Genomic DNA, 19,776 nt, shown 5'->3' with positions numbered 1-19,776 from the left:
GCCCAGCTAAAGATAGCCTTTTGGAGGGGGAGGTGGTACATGGGAGGCACAAAACCTTCTATCTGCTAAATTTTTCTAATGCAGGCCAGCATTTCATATTTTTCATATGATGTTGTGTTTGGGAAAGGCAACAAGGAAATCAATTTTGTAATTGAAAATTATAATTGAAGACAGAGTGACACAGCCAAATATGATCAGTTTATATCAGTTTAGTTGATGATGAAATAAATGAATTATTTTAAATATCCACTGCCATTAACATTTTAAGCTTCTACTTGTTTCTCCTACTTTTCTGTTCTCCCTTATTTCTAATCATCTCTACTATTTACAATTACACGTAATAATTCATTACAGTTCTTGCAGAACATGACAGCCACATTATACTAAAGTACACTGATATTAAGTCAGATTCACTCTTCAGAATTTCCTGCAAAAAAATAAGAGGAAAAAAAAAAGATGAAAATTTGTATTAAGTAAATGACCATGAAATACAACTGGTAGGAGCCATGGGGTAGTTAAACTGCACAAGACTAAAAACAAAACCAGCAGGCAGTTGTTACTATTTTTGAAGTCTAAAGCACAACTGCATTTTTATTAAATAAGCCTGAAATGTAAAATTGGTTTATCAGTAACAGAACTGGTGAAAATAGGGCTTAATGTAGAAAAATATAAACAAAACTAAGATTGAACAAGACAGGTGGACAAAGTGTGACAGCCGTTATGAAATCAGTCTGTTTGTCCCAAAGTAGCAGATAGAAGTCCATCCAACTAGGCACTGCATAAACACAGATGTACTTCATCTGACTTCCCCCACCCCAGATATCCAATTCCTTGTGAAATTCTGGGGAATTTGGTATCCCTCACTTGAAAAATAATGTAAATGGAACCCTTCCAGTTTTACATATATTTTTCCTAGAGCATGCAAACCCAAATGTTCTCCTTCTGATCTCTTCTTTGTTCTGCAGTCCTCCTACAGATGCTCAGAAGCACAGATGCTTTAAGATTTCAAAGTTACATCCCTCTTCATGAGTATCCAGTATCATAAACTGTACCTTTTTTTGAGCTTTCAAGGGTCAGGCAATTCCAGAATCTACCAATTATCTTTTGGGGGGGTTGATATCAATCTGACCACCTTCCAAGGGGCTATCTCTTTAGAATCCCCTGAGCATAGGAACTCATACTAATTCTATTCCACAGCCCAGCCTTCTCCAGAGACATCCTCCTCCTACCTTCTCTACTCCTGCCCCAAATTCCCTCCATTCCTCTGTGGTCTCCAAAGCTCTCCTTAGAACTGATACAGGCAAGTTCAGCAACCCTGGCTTAGCTTTGGCTCTGCGGCAAATGGAAATCCTTCCAATATGATCATGTTGACTAAGAGTATTGGACATCAGTGGCTGGTGTCAGTGTGGAGAGCTGTGGAGCACCCTGTGCAGAGGAGGCTGTGAGTCGAGCTGGGCTGGTCCCAGCCAGCTCTGACCCCGGTGCAAGCACCTGCTGTCCGCCAAACCGCCAGCAGTGCCAGCAGCACCATGGCTCAGATGTGGCCCAGGGTGAGCAACAGCCATGAGGGGCAGGAGATGCATGAGGACACCTGTGAGGAGAAATGGAGGAATAAGAAGATGTGCAAAGGAAACATGGAGGAGACATGTTAAGAGATGTGTTTGCAGAAATGGAGGAGATGTAATGAGAAAGAAAGGAGACGTGGAAGGGGACACTGTTGGGGACACGGCTGGAGGCATGCTCTTGGAAGGAGGCACTCCATGTAGAGGAGGTACGCCACTGAAGGAATGTGACCCATGGATAAGCCATGCTGGGGCAGGGCCACCCCCGAAGGGACTGTGGCCTATGGGTGACCCACGGCAGAGCAGGGACACCCTGAACAGGGACTGTGGTGGTAAAGGAATCATGCTAGAGCAGTGACACTGAGCAGCCCAGAGAGGTGGAGAGACCCCCCACTAAGAAGCAAAGAGAGGCAGCGAGAAACCATTATGCACCAACCCTCACCTCCACCAACCCCCATCTCCTCTGTCATCTCACAGGAGGAGCTGGGAGGGACTGAGTGCAACAGGCAGCGAAATGAAGGCAAGCAGAGACTAGGCGGGGGAAGAGAGGTGTTCAGCTTAAGCTGAGCCTGGGGAAGGGGGAGGAAAAGTGTTTGCTTAAGTGTGTGGTTATACTTGTATTTTTTTTTCCTCAATACCCATTCTCAATTCTTAGTGTTTAGAAGTTTGTGTTAATTGGCAATAAATTAAGTAAAAAATTCCTCAAGTCAAGACTGCTTCACCCACCACATTACAAGAACGCGTGTATAATTCTAATAAAGTCATACCATTCAATCAATTCCTCCAACCATTCTCATAAATTTCCAGACCCCAAATACCTACTGTTACAGGGACCAGTTCCTTAGAAACTGTCACCTTTCACATTTGATTCCAGAATGGGCAGTACTCCTCAAAAGCAGCAGTGTATCACACTCATCCTTTGACCAAATGTCAGTCATCACAGAATGTTCTTATAGCCACTGCCTTTTTCATTCATGACAGTGTGCCCTTTGGCTTTCCCTAGTTACTAATGCCAGGGGTATTAGTAATGAAAGATGGTGGAACAAAAGATTACTCACCTGTTTCTGCAGTAGTTCAAGTAGCTTTGTCAGTGCTGATTCACATTTGTGGGATGCACATTTTCTCAAGAGATATAGGATATTACATTTTGCTTATAAAAGGAGGCATTGCCCCAGGCTCTGTCCATACTTACTTTTTTTTTTCCCCCCAGTACTGATTCTGAAATAGTGGGAAGGAATTTTTGATCTATCCAGACAATTTGCTTCAACTCCAGTTAAAGGTCAGTGATTTTTCTCACTCATAACTTGCCAGCACACAATGCCACTTCTGAGGGACTGTCACCTGCCAACAAAACAGTGGTTTTGTAAAGAAGACTAATTAAACAGTGAGAATAGTACTGAGCTCCTCCATAGGCATTTTCTCTTTAGTTCAGGTAGAATATAAATATAAAGACTGAGCTTCTGCCAGGGCTTCTATATATTTACAAAGAATGAAAAACTTATTAGAATGATCTAGTCAAACATACAGAGTCCTGAGGGACAGGGAAATGAATACATCATCTCCAAACTAGTTTCAGCTCTTGGGTACAAGCTTCTATCATTCAAAAGGGGTTGGTCTTCTTTCCATATGCAATGAGAATGCACAGAGACATGAAAAAATTGAGAAAATGCCCAAGGCTCATATCTTCTCTTACAACAGGACTATCTGAGCCAAAAGAGACAAGCTGGCCTCCACTAGGCCTTGGGGTCCTGCCTCCCAGCACATGAACACAAATTTCATAAAGATTTTGGGAAATGCCATTCCCAAAATTTCTGCAATTTTCTATTCTTCATCCATCTCATTCATTGCTACTGAAGCTTTTTGACAATATATCAATGGCACAACTTTGTTACTATGTGTGTATTCAGAATAACAAGGACCTCATCATGGTGTAATTCTTAAGCACTCCAGTAATAAAAATAATAAAATCAACAGTTACCTAAAAGATACTGGCCAAATGGTATTCTTCAGCTACAGAAGAGCATGCCCTGAATGTACAAAATCTGTCTAAACAGAAGAGGTGCCTTATTACCTATGTTAGCAGCCTTTTCAGAAAAGAAAAAATAGATCTGTAACATAGCTTGCCCTGAAACATCTGTCATTTTCAGTTCATTGCAAAGACTGTATTAAGAAACAGCCAATTTACAGGACCACTGTACAAGTGCCACCTTATAAAAAAACTTAAAGCAATCGTTAATTTTGAAGCCTGTGAAATGATTGAATTGAGTTGGATATAATTCAACTCACAGAGCAAAAGATACCTTTACATTTTGATTTTGTTAATTATATTATCTATCGTCCAGCAGACCACTCACTACTACCAATCGATATTCAAATGGTGATTAAACAGCTGGTCTATGTTTTTAAGAGTAGGACCACTGACTAAAATTCTTTAGGAGTGGTTTTATGTTTCACTTAATGCTAGTTTTGAGGGATCTTTTCCTAAAATCAGTTCAAATCTGATATACAACATAATGGTGATTTAATCAGAGGAAGTCAGCAAACCCTCCCTCATATGCCATTGAAATCAATGAAAACACACTAAAAGGACTACAACAGTTTTCAAAGCACTCTGGCACTGCTCCAGATAGTTTCTGAATTCCAACGAAGCTTAACCAAAAGCCTACCTCTTCTATCACTCCTTTTTGTGACTAACAAACTCCATTATTTTCATTAATTTTTAGTCTGAGACCACAGTATATTTATCCCAACAGGGCAAAAGATCTGCTTTAACAGTTTATCTTCTGATGATTACATAGATGATCTTTCACATACCCCTAAAGAAACAGCCATTTTATTGATCATTCCATCGGTGAATAGAGAAGATTTTTATAATAATATTTAATTCTCTAATATTGTTTCAAAATCTAATAGTTATGTTTTATAATGACTTTGTCTTATCATTATTAGTAGCTATAGTTCACATGGCAGAAGGGAAACTCTCAGAGTGCAAATGGTTGAAGTCTCATGCAGAGTTTCAGTGATTGAGGCAGGCAGATTTTAAATCAGATGGCTTAGCTATGCAGGAAGCAAAGAGCTTCCTTCATAGCATTTGCAGTTTCATATAGCAGACCCAGTCTCAGTGTATGCAAGCTTGATTAATTTTGACTGTCTGCATTCAGCTACAGTCAAGTTTTTCTCTGTGAATTTTTTTCATATTACTTCGCAGACAAGATTGCCCAAATCTGGTCTGAGCTGTCTACTGCCATGGAAACAGCACAGTATTCTCAAGAGATAAACACTGCATCTCCTCTGCTTGTGCTTCAGTGTTTCTCGCAAAAGTTAGAGGTGCTGGCATAGATTTCTGCCGTAATCCGTAAACTGGATCACTGTCCTACCTGGCAGGGGAAAGCCAGATGAGAAATACCACATTCATCCCAGGTAGAATTGTCAGCATTTTCTCCTCCAAGGCAAGGTGGCAGTGATCCTTAAAGAGCTGTGCAAGGTCATGTTCAAGAAATGAAGTCTTGACAAAAACAGCCTAGCTAACTCTCAGTTAGTAGCCCATCTCTTAGTTTGGGGAAAAGAAAATAAGAGGTTGTAAAACTGCAAGTTCATTTCTTGAATCTTTGGATGCCTTTAAACAAGTCAGCTTATGTACTTAAGTACAGAGTGAAATTGCATTGGTCACATTGGACAAGTGTTTTACTTAGTTGTCAAAGAGCATGGCCTGTTTGTACTAACCCTGTAAGCATTTCAGCAACATTTGATACCTTTGAGAGTTTTTTCCCCCAGTTTGTTTTAAGCTGCAGTGGTCTAGTTGCTCTATATTCTCCTCAAAAGAACAAAGGGATAGTTTGGAGCAACTGGGGAAAATGTGGGCCCAGCAGTTGTTTTTACTGCAGATATTACTAAGACGTTACTCTCACTGAGCTCAACACCTGCTCAGGATACCTGGTGCACTGATTAGGGGAGAATGGTTATGACACAGCCAATAAAACACCAACCCCATACCTCTGTCTTTTGCACATGTGACATAAACAGAGCAGTGGAGTGACTTCTATGAACTGGAAGAAACAGAGCAGTTGATACATTAGCATTCTTGTCCAAGGCCTTGAATATCTTTTGCAATAGAAGCTCAGCATGGAGATATGTTGCTAGACCCTGGACTGGTCTGCCCTGCCAAAGCAGAAACTAGAGCAGAGACTCCTTTGAACATCTGCATCTCATAGGGGGAATGAATACCCTCCTAATTTTAGCCAATTAGTTTAACTGATAATTTCCCTAAGCTCCTATATATTCCAAAAGAGAGAGATACATGCCTCCAAGTCTGGAAGACCCTGCTCCTTCTACAGAATAAGTAGAGAGCCTAAAGACTTTAGCACCATAACACAAACACCTAAAGTAGCTGCCTAAAGTTAAACAACACGCTATTGCCAGTGAGAGCCCACTGCTGCCAGTGACTAACCTTGCCACAGCAATTTGTGGCTCTGTTTCTTGAGATTAGGTTGCTGTAACCCCTTCTTAACAAGTAGAATTTCACCTCAAGAACACAATGCACATTGAGGCATCAGTACTAGCTTCCTGGGAGTCCCCAGCTGGAATTCAAGGTGTCAGTTTTATAACCTATAACATTCTACTTAGCTTGCAATTTGAAAATTAGCAAGACTGGCAAAGAGACAGAAGTCAATCTACCATTGCTGTAGTGAGGAAAGCTGTTTAAGTATGCAAGACAGCTATTGGCAAGGCATGCATGAGAAAGTCACTTATTGCCACTTTGTTCTACTCAGGTCTCATCTGTTTTTTCCGCAAGATGGAGGCTAACAAAAACAATACAAAAAAGTCAACATCCTTCCTGTTATAGTTGCTAGTCAATGTTGACAGACAAAATGGAAGAAGCACTTCCATTTTATGTAATTATTGTTATTTTTTAAAACTTTGGGCAGTGAAGGTCAAAAATATCACATGGTAGATTCTCAGGACCTTGCCACAAAAGGATGAATTCTAAAGATCATCTATTTGGGAGCTGCCTAAACAACAACAACAAAAAAATTCATAATATTTAAAAACCCTTCCTATCTAGAGCTCTAGTTTAGTGTTTCTGTTAACCTATACAGAGATGAAGATTTGCTCTGAGTTTCGATAATCTTTTCATTCTACAAATTGATATTGTTGGTACTTGTTAAGCAAGAGGTAAGCTGAGATGTTTGTGGTTGTTAAACATAGCTGCTGGTATCATTAACATATCTTCCCTGTCTCCTATCCTCTTTTCTTTTTTCTCTCGTGCCTCTTCTAACACTTAGGTTTTATGCTTTCTGAGGCAAGCATTGGACCCTGCAATAATTGTTTGCACTGCTCAACCCATGACTGACTTTGTTTTTAGGTGCTACAACACTAGGAAACACATTACTGAAATAACTTATATGTGACCCAGCTCAAAGTTTCTGCATCAAAAGGAGAAGTACTATGGAAGTCAGAATATCAAAAGAGATACTTTCAGAACAAAGTTGTCATCTTAAGTGTATGTTTATACTTCTCCTAATGCTATGACTTAAACATTCCTACCTCTCCTGCAGAAAAGGGAGTTCTAGTTTAAAATCTAGTAGTATCATAATTAATGTGAATATTTTACTAACCTTGCAAGAAATTACCACTATTTATCAGACTCATTTATATCTTTTTAATATCTCCTTGACTTAAGCTTTTAACATTAATTTTTAAGATTGCTTAGGAGGTTTCATGCATCAACTCACGTTCTAACCACCTTGTCCTTTCCTTAAGCAAAATATGTTCTGGAATACAAACGGGCAAAAAGATCTATCATCTCTCCTAAAGGGGAAGCATCACTGTGTCCTGTTTTGTCAGCCATCCATTCAGCTTCACAGTACAGAACTGACATAATGCAGTTCCAGATACGTATCACCAGCCTCCAATAACATTTTATTTAGAATACTAAATTGACATCTACCATGCCAGTTTTTGTTCAATACTTCTCAACATTTTGTATCAGCAGAGATATTACAAATGGGCAATTAAAACAATCCAAACTGAGCATTTCCATGCTGTTGTTATTCTGTGTTATTTTTCAAAATGTCAGAACCATTTCCTTCCACCCTTCAACTGCTCATAGATACAAGTTATGAATACACAGTCTACATTAACTACTGCAATCAAATATTCTGTACAGCCTAAGAGCACAAGTCAATCTAACAAGTTATCAAAAAGATTGCCCTTGAAGTAAAATGGCAAAGGAACAGTTTCATGTCCATGATTACTAGGAACTAGTAACACTACTGCTTTTACTATTCCTTTTATTTTACTGAGAGAAAAATGCAAGTAAGCCAAAAAGAATACTCACAAGTTAATAATCCTGTCATAATCCTGACTAATGTCTAAAACACCCCGTGGTCCGCTCCTTCTGGCTGAAAGGCACTTCATAATTTCATGTATTATTAGAGGAAATTAATTCAGTGGGGAGGAGGGGAAAGGCACTGTAGAAATAAATACACTAGTAAGTTAATAAGGGTGTTGAAGAAAAATCTCACCTGGTAACAGGGCTCTTTCACTGTGTTTAACTGAACAAAACCTTTTAGTTCTCCAGGCAAGGGAAAGCCTAATTTAAGCAAATGGTGAAAAAACAGAGCAGCAGGAAATAATAAGAGTCCTACTTATTGCACACAGTTCAGGGTAAACCCAATTTGGCTTGGGAATTACAGTAAAATATCTGTAGACTGAAGGTGGCCTACCTGCATTTATAATATGTGAGATAGGTATACATATCAAAACCTAATAAAAGTATGTTTCATTTAAGAGAAAAAATTTTTCCATATGACATCAGAAATAAACAGTGATAAAATCTGATCTAATATCTCCATAAATTATTATATTACATCTCATATTTACTAATTGCATAAGAAGAGACCTATTTACATACAGTGTCTGAAAAAGCTGCCCTGTAAACAAATTACATTCTGGTCCAGCCTTTTTTCCTCCCACTTTCTTCCTGTCGCCCTCCCTCCCTCCCTCTCTGTATAGTATCTGTCTGTCTCCCTCCCTGTATTTTATAGAGCAAAATTTAGAGCAAGAAAGAATGCTTCTAGTCTCAGGTAAGGTTGAGGACAGCATGTTAGCCATTTGAAAAGAAGCATAAGCACAAAGCTCCCACCTGGCTGAGACACTAAAGACTTTCTAGTTGGAACACCTCCCAACAGAAGAAACTGGGCAAAGCAGAGTAGTACTGAAGAAGAAAACCTGCACGTTAAACCTCATCACAACCTCAAAATTACTTAACAACATCAGGTTGTCCCCTTTCCCCCCAAAACAAACTAACTAACTAACCAACCCACCCCACAGTATACTGAGAAGTAAAATCTGCAGGACAAGTATCTCATTGGCAAGACTTTCATCAGAGCCTTGTGTCTAGTTTAGGGTGTCACATTCAGGACAAGAGAGGCACCAACTGGCATTAAAGGAGAATAATGAAAATGGGCTAAATATATCCAGTTAATGTAATTTTCCTAAGTCATATTTACCACACTTCAGGTCAAACGGGTCTTCAAAGCTAAAGTGTAAGGAAAGGATGGGATAGCAGAAGCAGCAATCAGCTTAAACTGTAGCAAGAGAAAGGTTCAGGTTAATCAGTAGGGAACTTTTTCTAACATTAAGTGCAGTAAAGCAATTGAACAGATTACCTGGGGATATTGTGGAATCTCCATCACACACAAGAAGAGACTAGACACTCTATTTGTCCAGATGATATAGGGTAATGGAGTAGACAACCTTGTAAAAGCTCTTTTAGATTGATTTCTTCTGACTGTAGGTGAAGGGAGAATATTTATACTGACCTATGCTAGGGGGCAGGCTTTTCTTCATGGATGGCATTCCAGTGGGAAGAATGAAAAATTTACATTTCTTTTAAGGATCTCACCTGTAATACAGAAAGATGTAGAACTAAGCAGATTTACTCTTCCTGGAACACAGGGGTTGAAAATTGTCTACAGCTTTTATGAAGCATGCACAAGGGGAGGAGCTATCTCCCTCCATCATGCAGTCACATCTGTACAGAGGCAGTCTAGCCTATAGCATAGTAACAAAGCCTTTCTCTAGTCATTCATTGCTGAACAATATTTAAACTTCCAAGGGTATTTGACAAGGGTCGAGAGATATGAATGAACACAAATGGATGAGTAGCAATGCCTTCAGAGCTACTGTTTGTTTTTTGTTATCTGTCCAGTCTCCTATCCTGTCCCCCAGGGATTTTTGCTGTTGGGTGTTACTTTATATTTTGATTTCAGAAAAGTCTTTAGGGTTGCAGATTTTACTGAGCATCCAAGGAAGATGCTCCTGAAAGAACAGAGTTTGGAAAGAGATCTTAAAAATCACAGAGTTTGGAAGAAGGAGTAAGTATCAGGAAAGACCACAAACGGTGTGGAAAGTTAGTTTTCTGACACTGATAACCTATTCCCTTCTCTTGTTTTGATTTTCATTTTAAAAATCAAAGTTTTTCTGAGTGCTTATTTCCCTATGGTTACTTGAAACTATGCAACAATAACATCTAAAACAGGTGTTTCTCAAACGTCTATCAAACCCATGACAAGAAGAGTATTATCGTTTAAATTGTGTTGTTTATCAGGCCCTTCCAAAAAGCTGTTTAAAAGAAAGAGTGAAATTGGAGCATTGGACTGACAGTTAAGTGCATTAAATCCTTTTTCTCAGAACTCTAGATGAGGTCCTGGACTGCTAGAACATCATCATCTAAAGCTTTGAGCTTCCAAACCTCAGCTGCTCTTCCACTTGGTCCTGCAATACTGAGAAAGGGGAAGAATTCAAGTCTAGTGCATGAAAGCAACTGCAATAATTACAAATGAAACCTGCAGTTAATCACTAACATCTGCAAGACAAATACTATTGTCAAAGGGAATGTCTTCAGGGGAATAATTTCACCAGCGTGACTGCAGGATTTAATTCATGCTAAGACAAATCATAGGATCCCAGAATTAGTCATAGGAGACATTAAATGTTCACTTACCACAAGCTGTAAGACAAGAGAATATTGCTTTAAGATACATCACTCAAGCTGCTGTTTTAGCTTCCAGTGATTTTTACATGTGCTTTCCTGTAACAGTCTGGGGTTTCCCCATATAAAACAAAGCAGTGTAAAGCAGATATCATCCATGGCTCATCCCAAAATGAATTTTGTGAGGGCCTTGGCAAAACTGTTGAAAGAAGAACATCTGCAGAATTACAAACAATAACCCCAGAAATGAGATAGATAAAAAAGGAGGATACCAAGAGATATCTTTTGAATAGAGTCATTCTGAACCTAAATTAAGCACTTCCTGCTGAGTTTCACCCCCAACTTACAACCAAACAGGAGATGTGGCATAAAAGCATGTGGAAAAGATGTGGAAGAAACCTCATTAATCCCTGTTGCCTTATTGCAAGGAGGTCATTGTCATTCCCAAGGTTTCTTGCCTTGGCAATAGGCAGTTGGTTTGGTTAAAGATACTCAGCTACAAAGGCAGGAAGACATTTGTGTTCACCAGTGAAGCACCAACAGGTGATATAGTTCCTAACAGTTACATTTGCTTTTTCATCTACCCCATTGGCCCCTAAGTGCTACCATTTTATCTCTTTTGCTTAACCTTTATTCATGCCTTCTCTTTGGTTCCTCTCTATCCAGCCTCTGCCCTCACCATTACTTGCATGCAGCTAGACTTTACTAAGAGGTTGATTTTTTGAAAAGCTACTACAATTGAGCAGCTTTGCCATGAGAAGGACAGTCCTTTTGTTCTAGCTTAGCAAAGGTAGACTGGCAGGGATTTAAATTTCTGCAACAAGTTTCCTTCTCATAAGCTATTATAGGGGGTATGGAAGGAGTTCAGCATCACAGCAGTTGTCCGAGAGCCCAGCAGCAAGGTAAGCAGATAGCCACACTGGGACTGAAGTAGGTCCTTTTGCCTCTCCCAGTCACAAAGTCGGCTCTTCTCACCAGCACTTGTAAGGTTCTGCCTTCTGATCTGAGCTGTCTGAGAAGAGAACCTTTCAGATCTTTATGATTATTTACAGCACCTAGAGGAGATTGCCAGTGTCATGTTTTTACAGAATCCTCATTAGCAAGATACCTAGTCAGTACAGCTTCTGCCTTTTTTCCAAGCTTTTCCAGAGTCTCCAGGTTCCTCTCTTCCTCTCTTCTCCTCCCAAAACTGAGGGGTGGGCATGGGAGGGGGCATGAATTCAAAATACACCACCAAGAAGAAGATTCTAAAATTGTAAACCTCTTTCATGAGAATGCAGCCTTGAAAAATCAAACCAAAAACAAATGATGATTACTTTCTTATTATTTTCAAAGTGCTGCTCTGGGATGCCAGACACATGAAATTCTCTGCTGCAGGTAGCAGACATAAAAGTTTCCGCACACAAATCCAACAAATTCCATCCAAACTACAACAGAGTGAGGAGTAAGTCAGAAAACAAGAATTCAGATTCTGTAAATTCTAAGCGAATAAAACAGATACTATAATAAACATTAACCATCCTGTAATAAAACAGATGACATTTCTTTCTCTCTAACCTCTTTCTTTAAGCCTCTTTCTCCTCAATCACAGAAGAGAGTGCAATAAAAGCACAGAAGCCACAAAACAAAATAAAAAAAACCTCATAGGATTATCACATAGGTGCCTTCTTGCCACATTTTTTTCCTAAGTACTTTCCAGTTCAGGTAATATTTTGAAAAGTTTTCTGTGGAAAAAATAGCCTAAATAGGTCTGGAAGGAAGTAATACTTCCTTTTTCATCACTAGAGATGCCTTGCAAAAGAGTCCTCCTGACTCAGCTTCTCAAAGACCAGAAGGTTAACAACATGTAAAGCAAGTACAGAATTGTCTCAGTCTCTAAATTCATGAATAAAAGGGAGATTAGGAATAAATTATTGTTTGAATAATTTTCAGAAAAGATTATGTGATTTTCTACCTTCCCTCTTTTTGCTACAGAAACTTACCTTATTTCGTCTTTGTATGGACTTGACCAACACATACAAAATCAGTTCTAGACTTCCCCTCTTACACTAGAGGTAGCCTGCTCAAAAGTAAAGAAAAACTAAGTAGCACCTCAATACACACAGATTTGGTAGCTGTATTTTTAACTTTTTTTTTTCTGGCCCCAAAAGACCCACAAAATTTCATCAGTTGGCAGTGACCTACAAAAGAAAAATAGGTTTGTGTGTGCTGTGTGAATCAGTAAGAGTGCCTACTCTTAGCAATAAAGCTATCCCAAACTGGTTTACCCTTAAGTTTTATCAAAGTTCTGCCATCCAGGTCAGGATGCCATCTTTCCATCAGCTGACAAAGCGGAGCTTCTGCATGTTTGTACATGTGCTTGTGTTTTGCTTTTAAAAATATTCTTAAACATTCTAGCTAACATGGATGCCCTACAGAAGAGAAGATACACTAGTCAATGCATATTCATTTCATGAAGGAAGCGGTCATAGCCCTCAAGAATGAGGAGTTGCATCACTTCATTGTTTTCTACTTGTCTTCTGGGTGTATGTGAATACAATAGGGCAAAATATGTTTGTAGTGTACTGCACTTCTTACAGTCTCAATTATAGCAGGTTACTAAGACTTTTTAGTGGAAGTATAAATTAGGGTGGTATGAAAACACAAACTTGTCTTATTAAGCACTAAGCTTCAGGGAAGAAGCCAGACAGCTTCTCTGACAGAGAACACTACTTCTAACCAAGAACATGTTCTAATTCCAAAAACTTGGGCAATACGGAGGAAAGTAGCAAATATAAAAGATTACATTTGTCTGAAACATATTTAAAGGCAGTAAATCCCAGCAGACACCTCCAGAAAGCTTTAAAGCTACAAAGTATTGATCAACAGAAAAGGATTCAGGTTCATCAAATGACTTACAATTAAATAAGAGCAAATCAGAACAGAAATATAGCACTGAGACCACTGATGCTGAAAACAAAAAGTCTTGACAGCTGCAGTTCTTATAGCTGGATGGCAAAAGTGAACAGAACTCTCAGGTACAAAACTGGAAACAGAAAGAATGGAGCATGACATCTGGTTATTCTCATCTCAGAATGATTCAGCCATACAAGTAAATTTCAAATATCTTCAAACAACAGTTATAAATGCCTTACTCAATGAAAAAAAAGACAAAATATTAGGATTTACAGAATTGCATAGGCACCACATTCAGAGTACCTGCTGCAGTATTTGATTTCCAAAGAGGGATAATCCAGACTACAATCTCCAGCACTGCCAAATGATAGATTTCAATATAGTTAATGAAAAACAAAACTAAACAACCAAACAAAAAAACAGACATCAGAGAGACTGGTTTGAATAGTTTCTGCATTTTTCTACTAACTAGGTAAGCATGGTGTACTCGTCTTGGGTAGATTTTGGTCTACCATTCTTTGTCCTCTCCTGAGTTTAGACAATGGACAACAGCAAGCAGATGGAAAATGACTCTTAGGCACTTGTGCAAACTCTATTAAAAATTCACCACAGACATTGTAGCTGATGGTTTGAGGCAACCTTGATGCGTAAATGACCTTATAGTTAACAGAAGTTATATGCCCATTAAGTTTCACAGAAGTACCAGAGCAGGAAGTATCTACCTGCATTTTTAGGCACTTTTTAAGTCTAACCTTTAGAATTTATCCTAGATTACCCTGCTAGAGATCCATCTTCAGATGAAGAAGAAAAAAAAAAAAAAGCATGACTATCGAAGCTACGGAAGTAACATTCACTTAAAAGCACCTCATTTTAGTGATAAGAACAAAATTGAAAGCACATTAATTTCCAACAGATGTTGTCTCTGCTGGTAAGTAGACCTGTTAAGGATACACCCCGTTGTTATCATTTTTTCCATTCCATAGGATAATGTGGTATAATCTTCCTAAGAGCATCACCAGGGAGATCTTCTTGCAAAAGAGTCCTCCTTAACACTGAAGAGAAATTTAAATGTATTTCAAATTTGAAAGCTACACTGAAATGGAAAAGCTGTACTGGCATAGCTTAATTATGATGTGAAGACATAGAGGTAGGAGTGAACCACTGCCTGAGCAAACAAGTAAAACCTCACATTTATTTCCAATTTGACTTTTTAAAATTTCAGTTTTTCCAGCAAAATATTTTTGAACTCACTATTGTAAGACTAAATACCAATATGTCATTCCCAAATCACTGTCACATTCATTAAATTGAGTTACAACTTTATACACTGGCACAACACATAGACTTGTGCAACCCCATAAGAAATGAAAAAGTCCCTCATTTGAGGATTTAGAGAGGAAAGTGCAATGCTAGTTGCAAGTGAGGACAGGGTACAAACAAACTGATAATCAAAAGACAACAAGGCACAAGTTATTAAAACAAGGTAAGAAAATACTATTAACTAAAATAAGCCAGCCACTCACAGAAGGACCAAAGTCCCATTAGAGCACTGACCTTAAATTCCCATAAAATAGAAATTCTGTCTCAGAGGAAGGTTCTGTTAGCCATAGGCTATATATTCAAAATGTAGTCAGACAAGCATGGAGAAAACTATTACATTTTAATTGCATGGGCTCAAGAAATGCATTTCAATATACAGTTAATTTTGGTGACAGGCATACGGAAACCAAAGGCTATCAAAAATACATAGAAAATTAATAATGCATTTTTTTTAATTCCTTAACACAATGAACCTTACAGAATTAACAAGATTTATTACATTGAAAGGCATATCTGGCTGAATATTTGAAGTAGCAAGAAATATTTTACTTCATGGTTTAATTTTTGTTGTGACAGAGGTGGCTTTTTTGGACTTTTCTGTTTTATACTTTCAGAGTAGAGATGAAATTCTGTACCTCAGTTTGGTAAAGGATATCATTGCTTAGTTTTAGTTAAAAAAAAAAAATAGCAGTACAAAGTACAAAAGCCAGATGTTTAAATTTTGTTTTGAAAAAAAAACTTAGCAAAATATAGAAAAGGAAGAAGTGCATCACAAAAATCTATTTGTGCAATGAAAGGCTGCACAGTATACCCAGATTGTAGTCACAAGATTCTTATTAAAACCTTTGGGATTCAGTGCTTAGCTTTGGTTGCCTGACCAAGATGAATAAATACAATCAGCAGAGGTGGTCTGCATACTAGTTTAAAAGCTAATTAGTGTGAATTTCTCCACATTTTCAGTGGACAGCAGACATCCTCAAAATCGGAGAAGGATGACCTGCTCTCTTTCAGGCTAAGCACCAGCATAAGAAACAAGAAACTAAAAGTATGTTATCAGAACAAATATATTATTTTTATAAGCAGAAAATGCTGAAGAAAAGCTCCTATGGATATTTATACAGTCAAATTTAAAGTTTTCCACAATGCATCATAAAACTAAATTTTCTCTTACATGTACTCTTTCATGCATTTTAGTATTCTAATTTCCTGTTATTTTAAAATAAGCCACTTTCTTCTAATATCAAATAAATGATGCCTTCTGGTATGGGGAACAGCCTCTACTATTTTCAGTAAAAAGGAGTGAACAGTATTTACATTTAGGAAGTATTTAGTATAGCTCAAAGGACACTAAGCAACTCATTATTTGTTATTCTGAAAGCATGTAAAATTTTCAGCCCTTGAAATCAATGTAAGACACTAATTGTGAAGTAATGCATGTCAACACTAAACCCTCACTTATTTAGTTTGCTCCTTGTTTATAAGGGCTCTCTCTTCCTTTTTTTGACTTCTTCCACTCTAAACTCCCCAAAAGTTCCTTAAGATATTAACAAAATCATCATCCTCCATGATTCCAACACTTAATCCTTCATAGTAATCTTCAAACTCAGAGTAGAATACTTCATTGGGATTGCTGCAGGAATCTCCTAATGTTTCTAGAAATGATGATTTAATTTCTTCTTCTGTAGCTTTGCCTGTGAAAGTATATATTTTTTTTCCATTAAATATATTTTCAAGAACAATGAATATACAGCATTCAATATATTTCAAGAAACCTTTTCAATTTCAGCTTACAAACAATTTTTTCTTGAACAAGTTAAAATATTCTGAATCCCCTGAAGATGACAAAGTCATTGGCTCACTTAGTATCAACAGCAGAAATGATATTACTTTAATAGCACATGATAGCATTAAATATCAACAAAAAACATGAGGCCAAAGTCCGTTTAAACAGATTACAAGATCAGGAAGATTTTTCTTCAAATGACAAAGAACTGAATGATGCATTCCTAAATTAAAATTTTGGTAATTCAGAAATAATCTTTGTAACAAAGCACATGCTTAATGCAATACAAGTTCAAAGCTCTAGAAAAATCTTAAGATTGGAGTTTGCATTTGAAAAGTGTTCTGGAAGTGAAACTTGTGTGTTCTAGTGACTTCATAAAGATTATATTTGAGATGATTTATATGGCATTGAGAAGGAGTTTTATATTTGCAGTTCTTATCCTTTGGAAAATATCAATTTCAATGAATTACTGTCCTCGCTGTTACAACATGACTCTGTTGATTTCAAGTACAGTATATTCACCATTGCAGTACATGCTTCTAACAGGAGCATGTTTTTAAGGTCTACCGTTCTTGCTTATAAGCAATTGTGACATTTCTGAGACCATCTCTATTTACTGTCTATGCAATCACTGGGTTTTCTCTGGCTAGCTTCTTTCAGAAACAGGACAGAAAAAAATATTCTGACAAACCAGATGAAAATTTGAATTTACTGAACTCTCAGTTCTGAAGGCAGAGGGAAAAAAATGGATGGTGGTCCAAAGAGGTGAATTATGGAAAACTAGGATCACAAAGATTTTCCTCTGTCCAACATCTCCATGCCACCATGTGTCTCCATGTGTTACCATTAAAATCACTGGCAATACAGAAAACATTCTCCCTTCTGCAGGTAAAATAGGAAGGAGCAGGGCACCAGGGAGACTTTCACAAATACTAATTTGATACATGAAGATGTTATTTTAGAAACTAACCTACCAAGATTTAAACTCCTATTTTTTCAATAGCCGAAATTGAACCTTTTGGAGAGTCCTGAAAAAATAATGAAGATACCAACATTTCTTCTGTAAAGGATGACAACCCATGTCCCAGAAATAAATGAATAATTTATTCAGAAACTCAAGTGCCAAGTACATTTAGTGACACTTGGAAACTGTATTTTTCATCAAAACATGCAGTAATATGAGAAAAAGTTTCTCCTCCAAAGTGAAAATTAATAACATCATATGTGTCACTGATTACTTGCATGCAAAAGTTGAGATGTAACTACTTAAAAATGTAGTCCTAAACAGGTAAGGAAGGGAATCTAATCTGCATACATGAAGTATTTGTAGCTTGAGAAAAAGCAAGTATTAAAGTTGTGTATATGAACTACATTACAATTTATAGTCATGTACAAGACAGACACGTTATAGGTAATAAGAGGAAAAAATAGTTCTTGTTAACATCTCCAGTCTAAGCCAATATGAAAACAGGTTATATTTACACCAAATAGGTTCTGGATTCGATACCTCTGTTAACAAGTTGACTTCATCAAATACTTTTATTTTTTTTAATGTGAATTACCTGCCAATACTAGAGGGTGTTTCTTTGCACAGTAACATTTTCTGATATCTGCCATAGGCACACTCCCAGTTTTGTTGAAATCTAGTTTCATATAGGCCTAAACAAGGGGAAAAAAAGCAGGCAAAAAATTTAATATAAATCTTGAATATACTTAACTATGTAACACATATGTTTAGATTCATGCATTGAATTATGTCAACTTACCTACTTTATGTAAGCAAGTTTAATCTGCCATCATAGTGAGCGGATACCAAAAAGTGATTCTAGAATATGGAATCTCACAACTATCTTATCTCAACGAATTTTACATCAAATATCACCTAACAAACTCAAAAAAAGTTGTCTTCTCTCTCCAAAATTTCTAGCTTATCCTTAGAATCTCAAGTCAGGTTGCTTCCTTTCTGCCTCCTCTAATTACAAAGTCTCCCAGGTCATTCTGATAAATAGGGAAGCCTCAACACTGCTAACAGCAGTCTCATTTTTATTTCAACAGTTTTGCTCAAATGCACACTCAATATATAAGGCCAAGAGAGTCAGATCCTCAGTGATTAGAAATATGAAAATATATAGCTTTTTTCCTGATCTTCATGATATCCAGTCACCAAGATATTGACTAGTTTGTAATCAATGTTTCATACTGCAGCATACGGCTCCACATTACATTACCAGTCCCTTTGTCGATCCAGTTTCTAGATACACATATAACAAATGGTATTTCAACTATAAAATGTCTCACTAATACAGTTCCTCTAAGTGTAGGTAGGTCTCAAAGAAGGCAAGTATTATTTCCTCGTTTCACGCATTGAGGAAATAATACACACACAGATAGTGATCTGTCCGAAACTGAGCAATCAGACTTCTGGAAGAGAGAGTTTCACACAGCCAAATGCTTTACACTAGACTGAACAGTAAGACTAGCACACATACTCATAAACTCAAAATAATTAAAGATTTAATTCTAAATTGCAGAGTTCAAAATTAACTAATTCAACAATGGAACAATGTGTAGTCTTCTAATCTACATTTATTTTAATAAATTTATCTCACAGCTTAAGGAGCTGATTATTAGACGCACAATTTAAGGGGAAAAAAAAAAATCAAAACACGATGAATAACCAACTCCAAAGTTAGACTGGAAAATATCTACACTCAAAGTATCTGCCATGAAACTTACTTTTCTTACAAATGCTTTCCGATACTCGTTCATTTCTCCAACTATGGCACGAATAAATTCCCCATAGTCAACTTTATCAGTCTTGCTATGATCAAGAATAAGCCATAAGGATTCGAACTCCTGTAAATTAAAAGTAACTTCCCAATGTTAATTCTTATAAAATACATGTGAACATAACTATTGGGGTATTATTACACTGTGAAGAAAATGCAGAACACTTAATTTTTATCTTTAGGTAAGATAAAATTCAATGCATTTAAAATACAAGACATACTACAGTGATGGAGACAAAACTTTACTAATGAAATATAAACAATTTCTTAACAAGCAGACCGCTTGCAGTTATTGTAGGCAGAAAAAATTTCAAGCATGGTTCAAAGGACAAGCCCCTTTCCACTCCAAGATGGTGCAACAACCCCTGTTAAATTCGAAAGTTATGCCACTACCACTTAAGAGACAAAGAAATCCTAGTTCTTCTGATATTA

The 19,776-nt window shown here is 37.3% G+C and overlaps 1 protein-coding gene across 1 annotated transcript in view; it reads right to left on the bottom strand.

Annotated features, from left to right (window-relative positions):
• Nucleotides 1–15,093: 15,093 nt before the first annotated feature.
• Nucleotides 15,094–19,776, bottom strand: part of CAPS2 (calcyphosine 2) — a 34,871-nt gene continuing 30,188 nt past the window's right edge. The window contains exons 15-17 of the mRNA XM_013947287.2: nt 19,292–19,411; nt 18,118–18,214; nt 15,094–16,463 (exon numbers count right to left, since the gene is read on the bottom strand). Coding sequence (XP_013802741.1) covers nt 16,288–16,463; nt 18,118–18,214; nt 19,292–19,411 — 393 coding nt within the window. The 3' untranslated portion in view covers nt 15,094–16,287. The remainder of the gene's footprint in view (nt 16,464–18,117; nt 18,215–19,291; nt 19,412–19,776) is intronic.

The sequence above is a fragment of the Apteryx mantelli genome, chromosome 1, assembly GCF_036417845.1.
Source record: "Apteryx mantelli isolate bAptMan1 chromosome 1, bAptMan1.hap1, whole genome shotgun sequence".
NCBI lineage: Eukaryota > Metazoa > Chordata > Aves > Apterygiformes > Apterygidae > Apteryx > Apteryx mantelli.
Note: the sequence above shows the minus strand (reverse complement) of the source record. Positions and strands in the feature narration are given on the sequence as shown.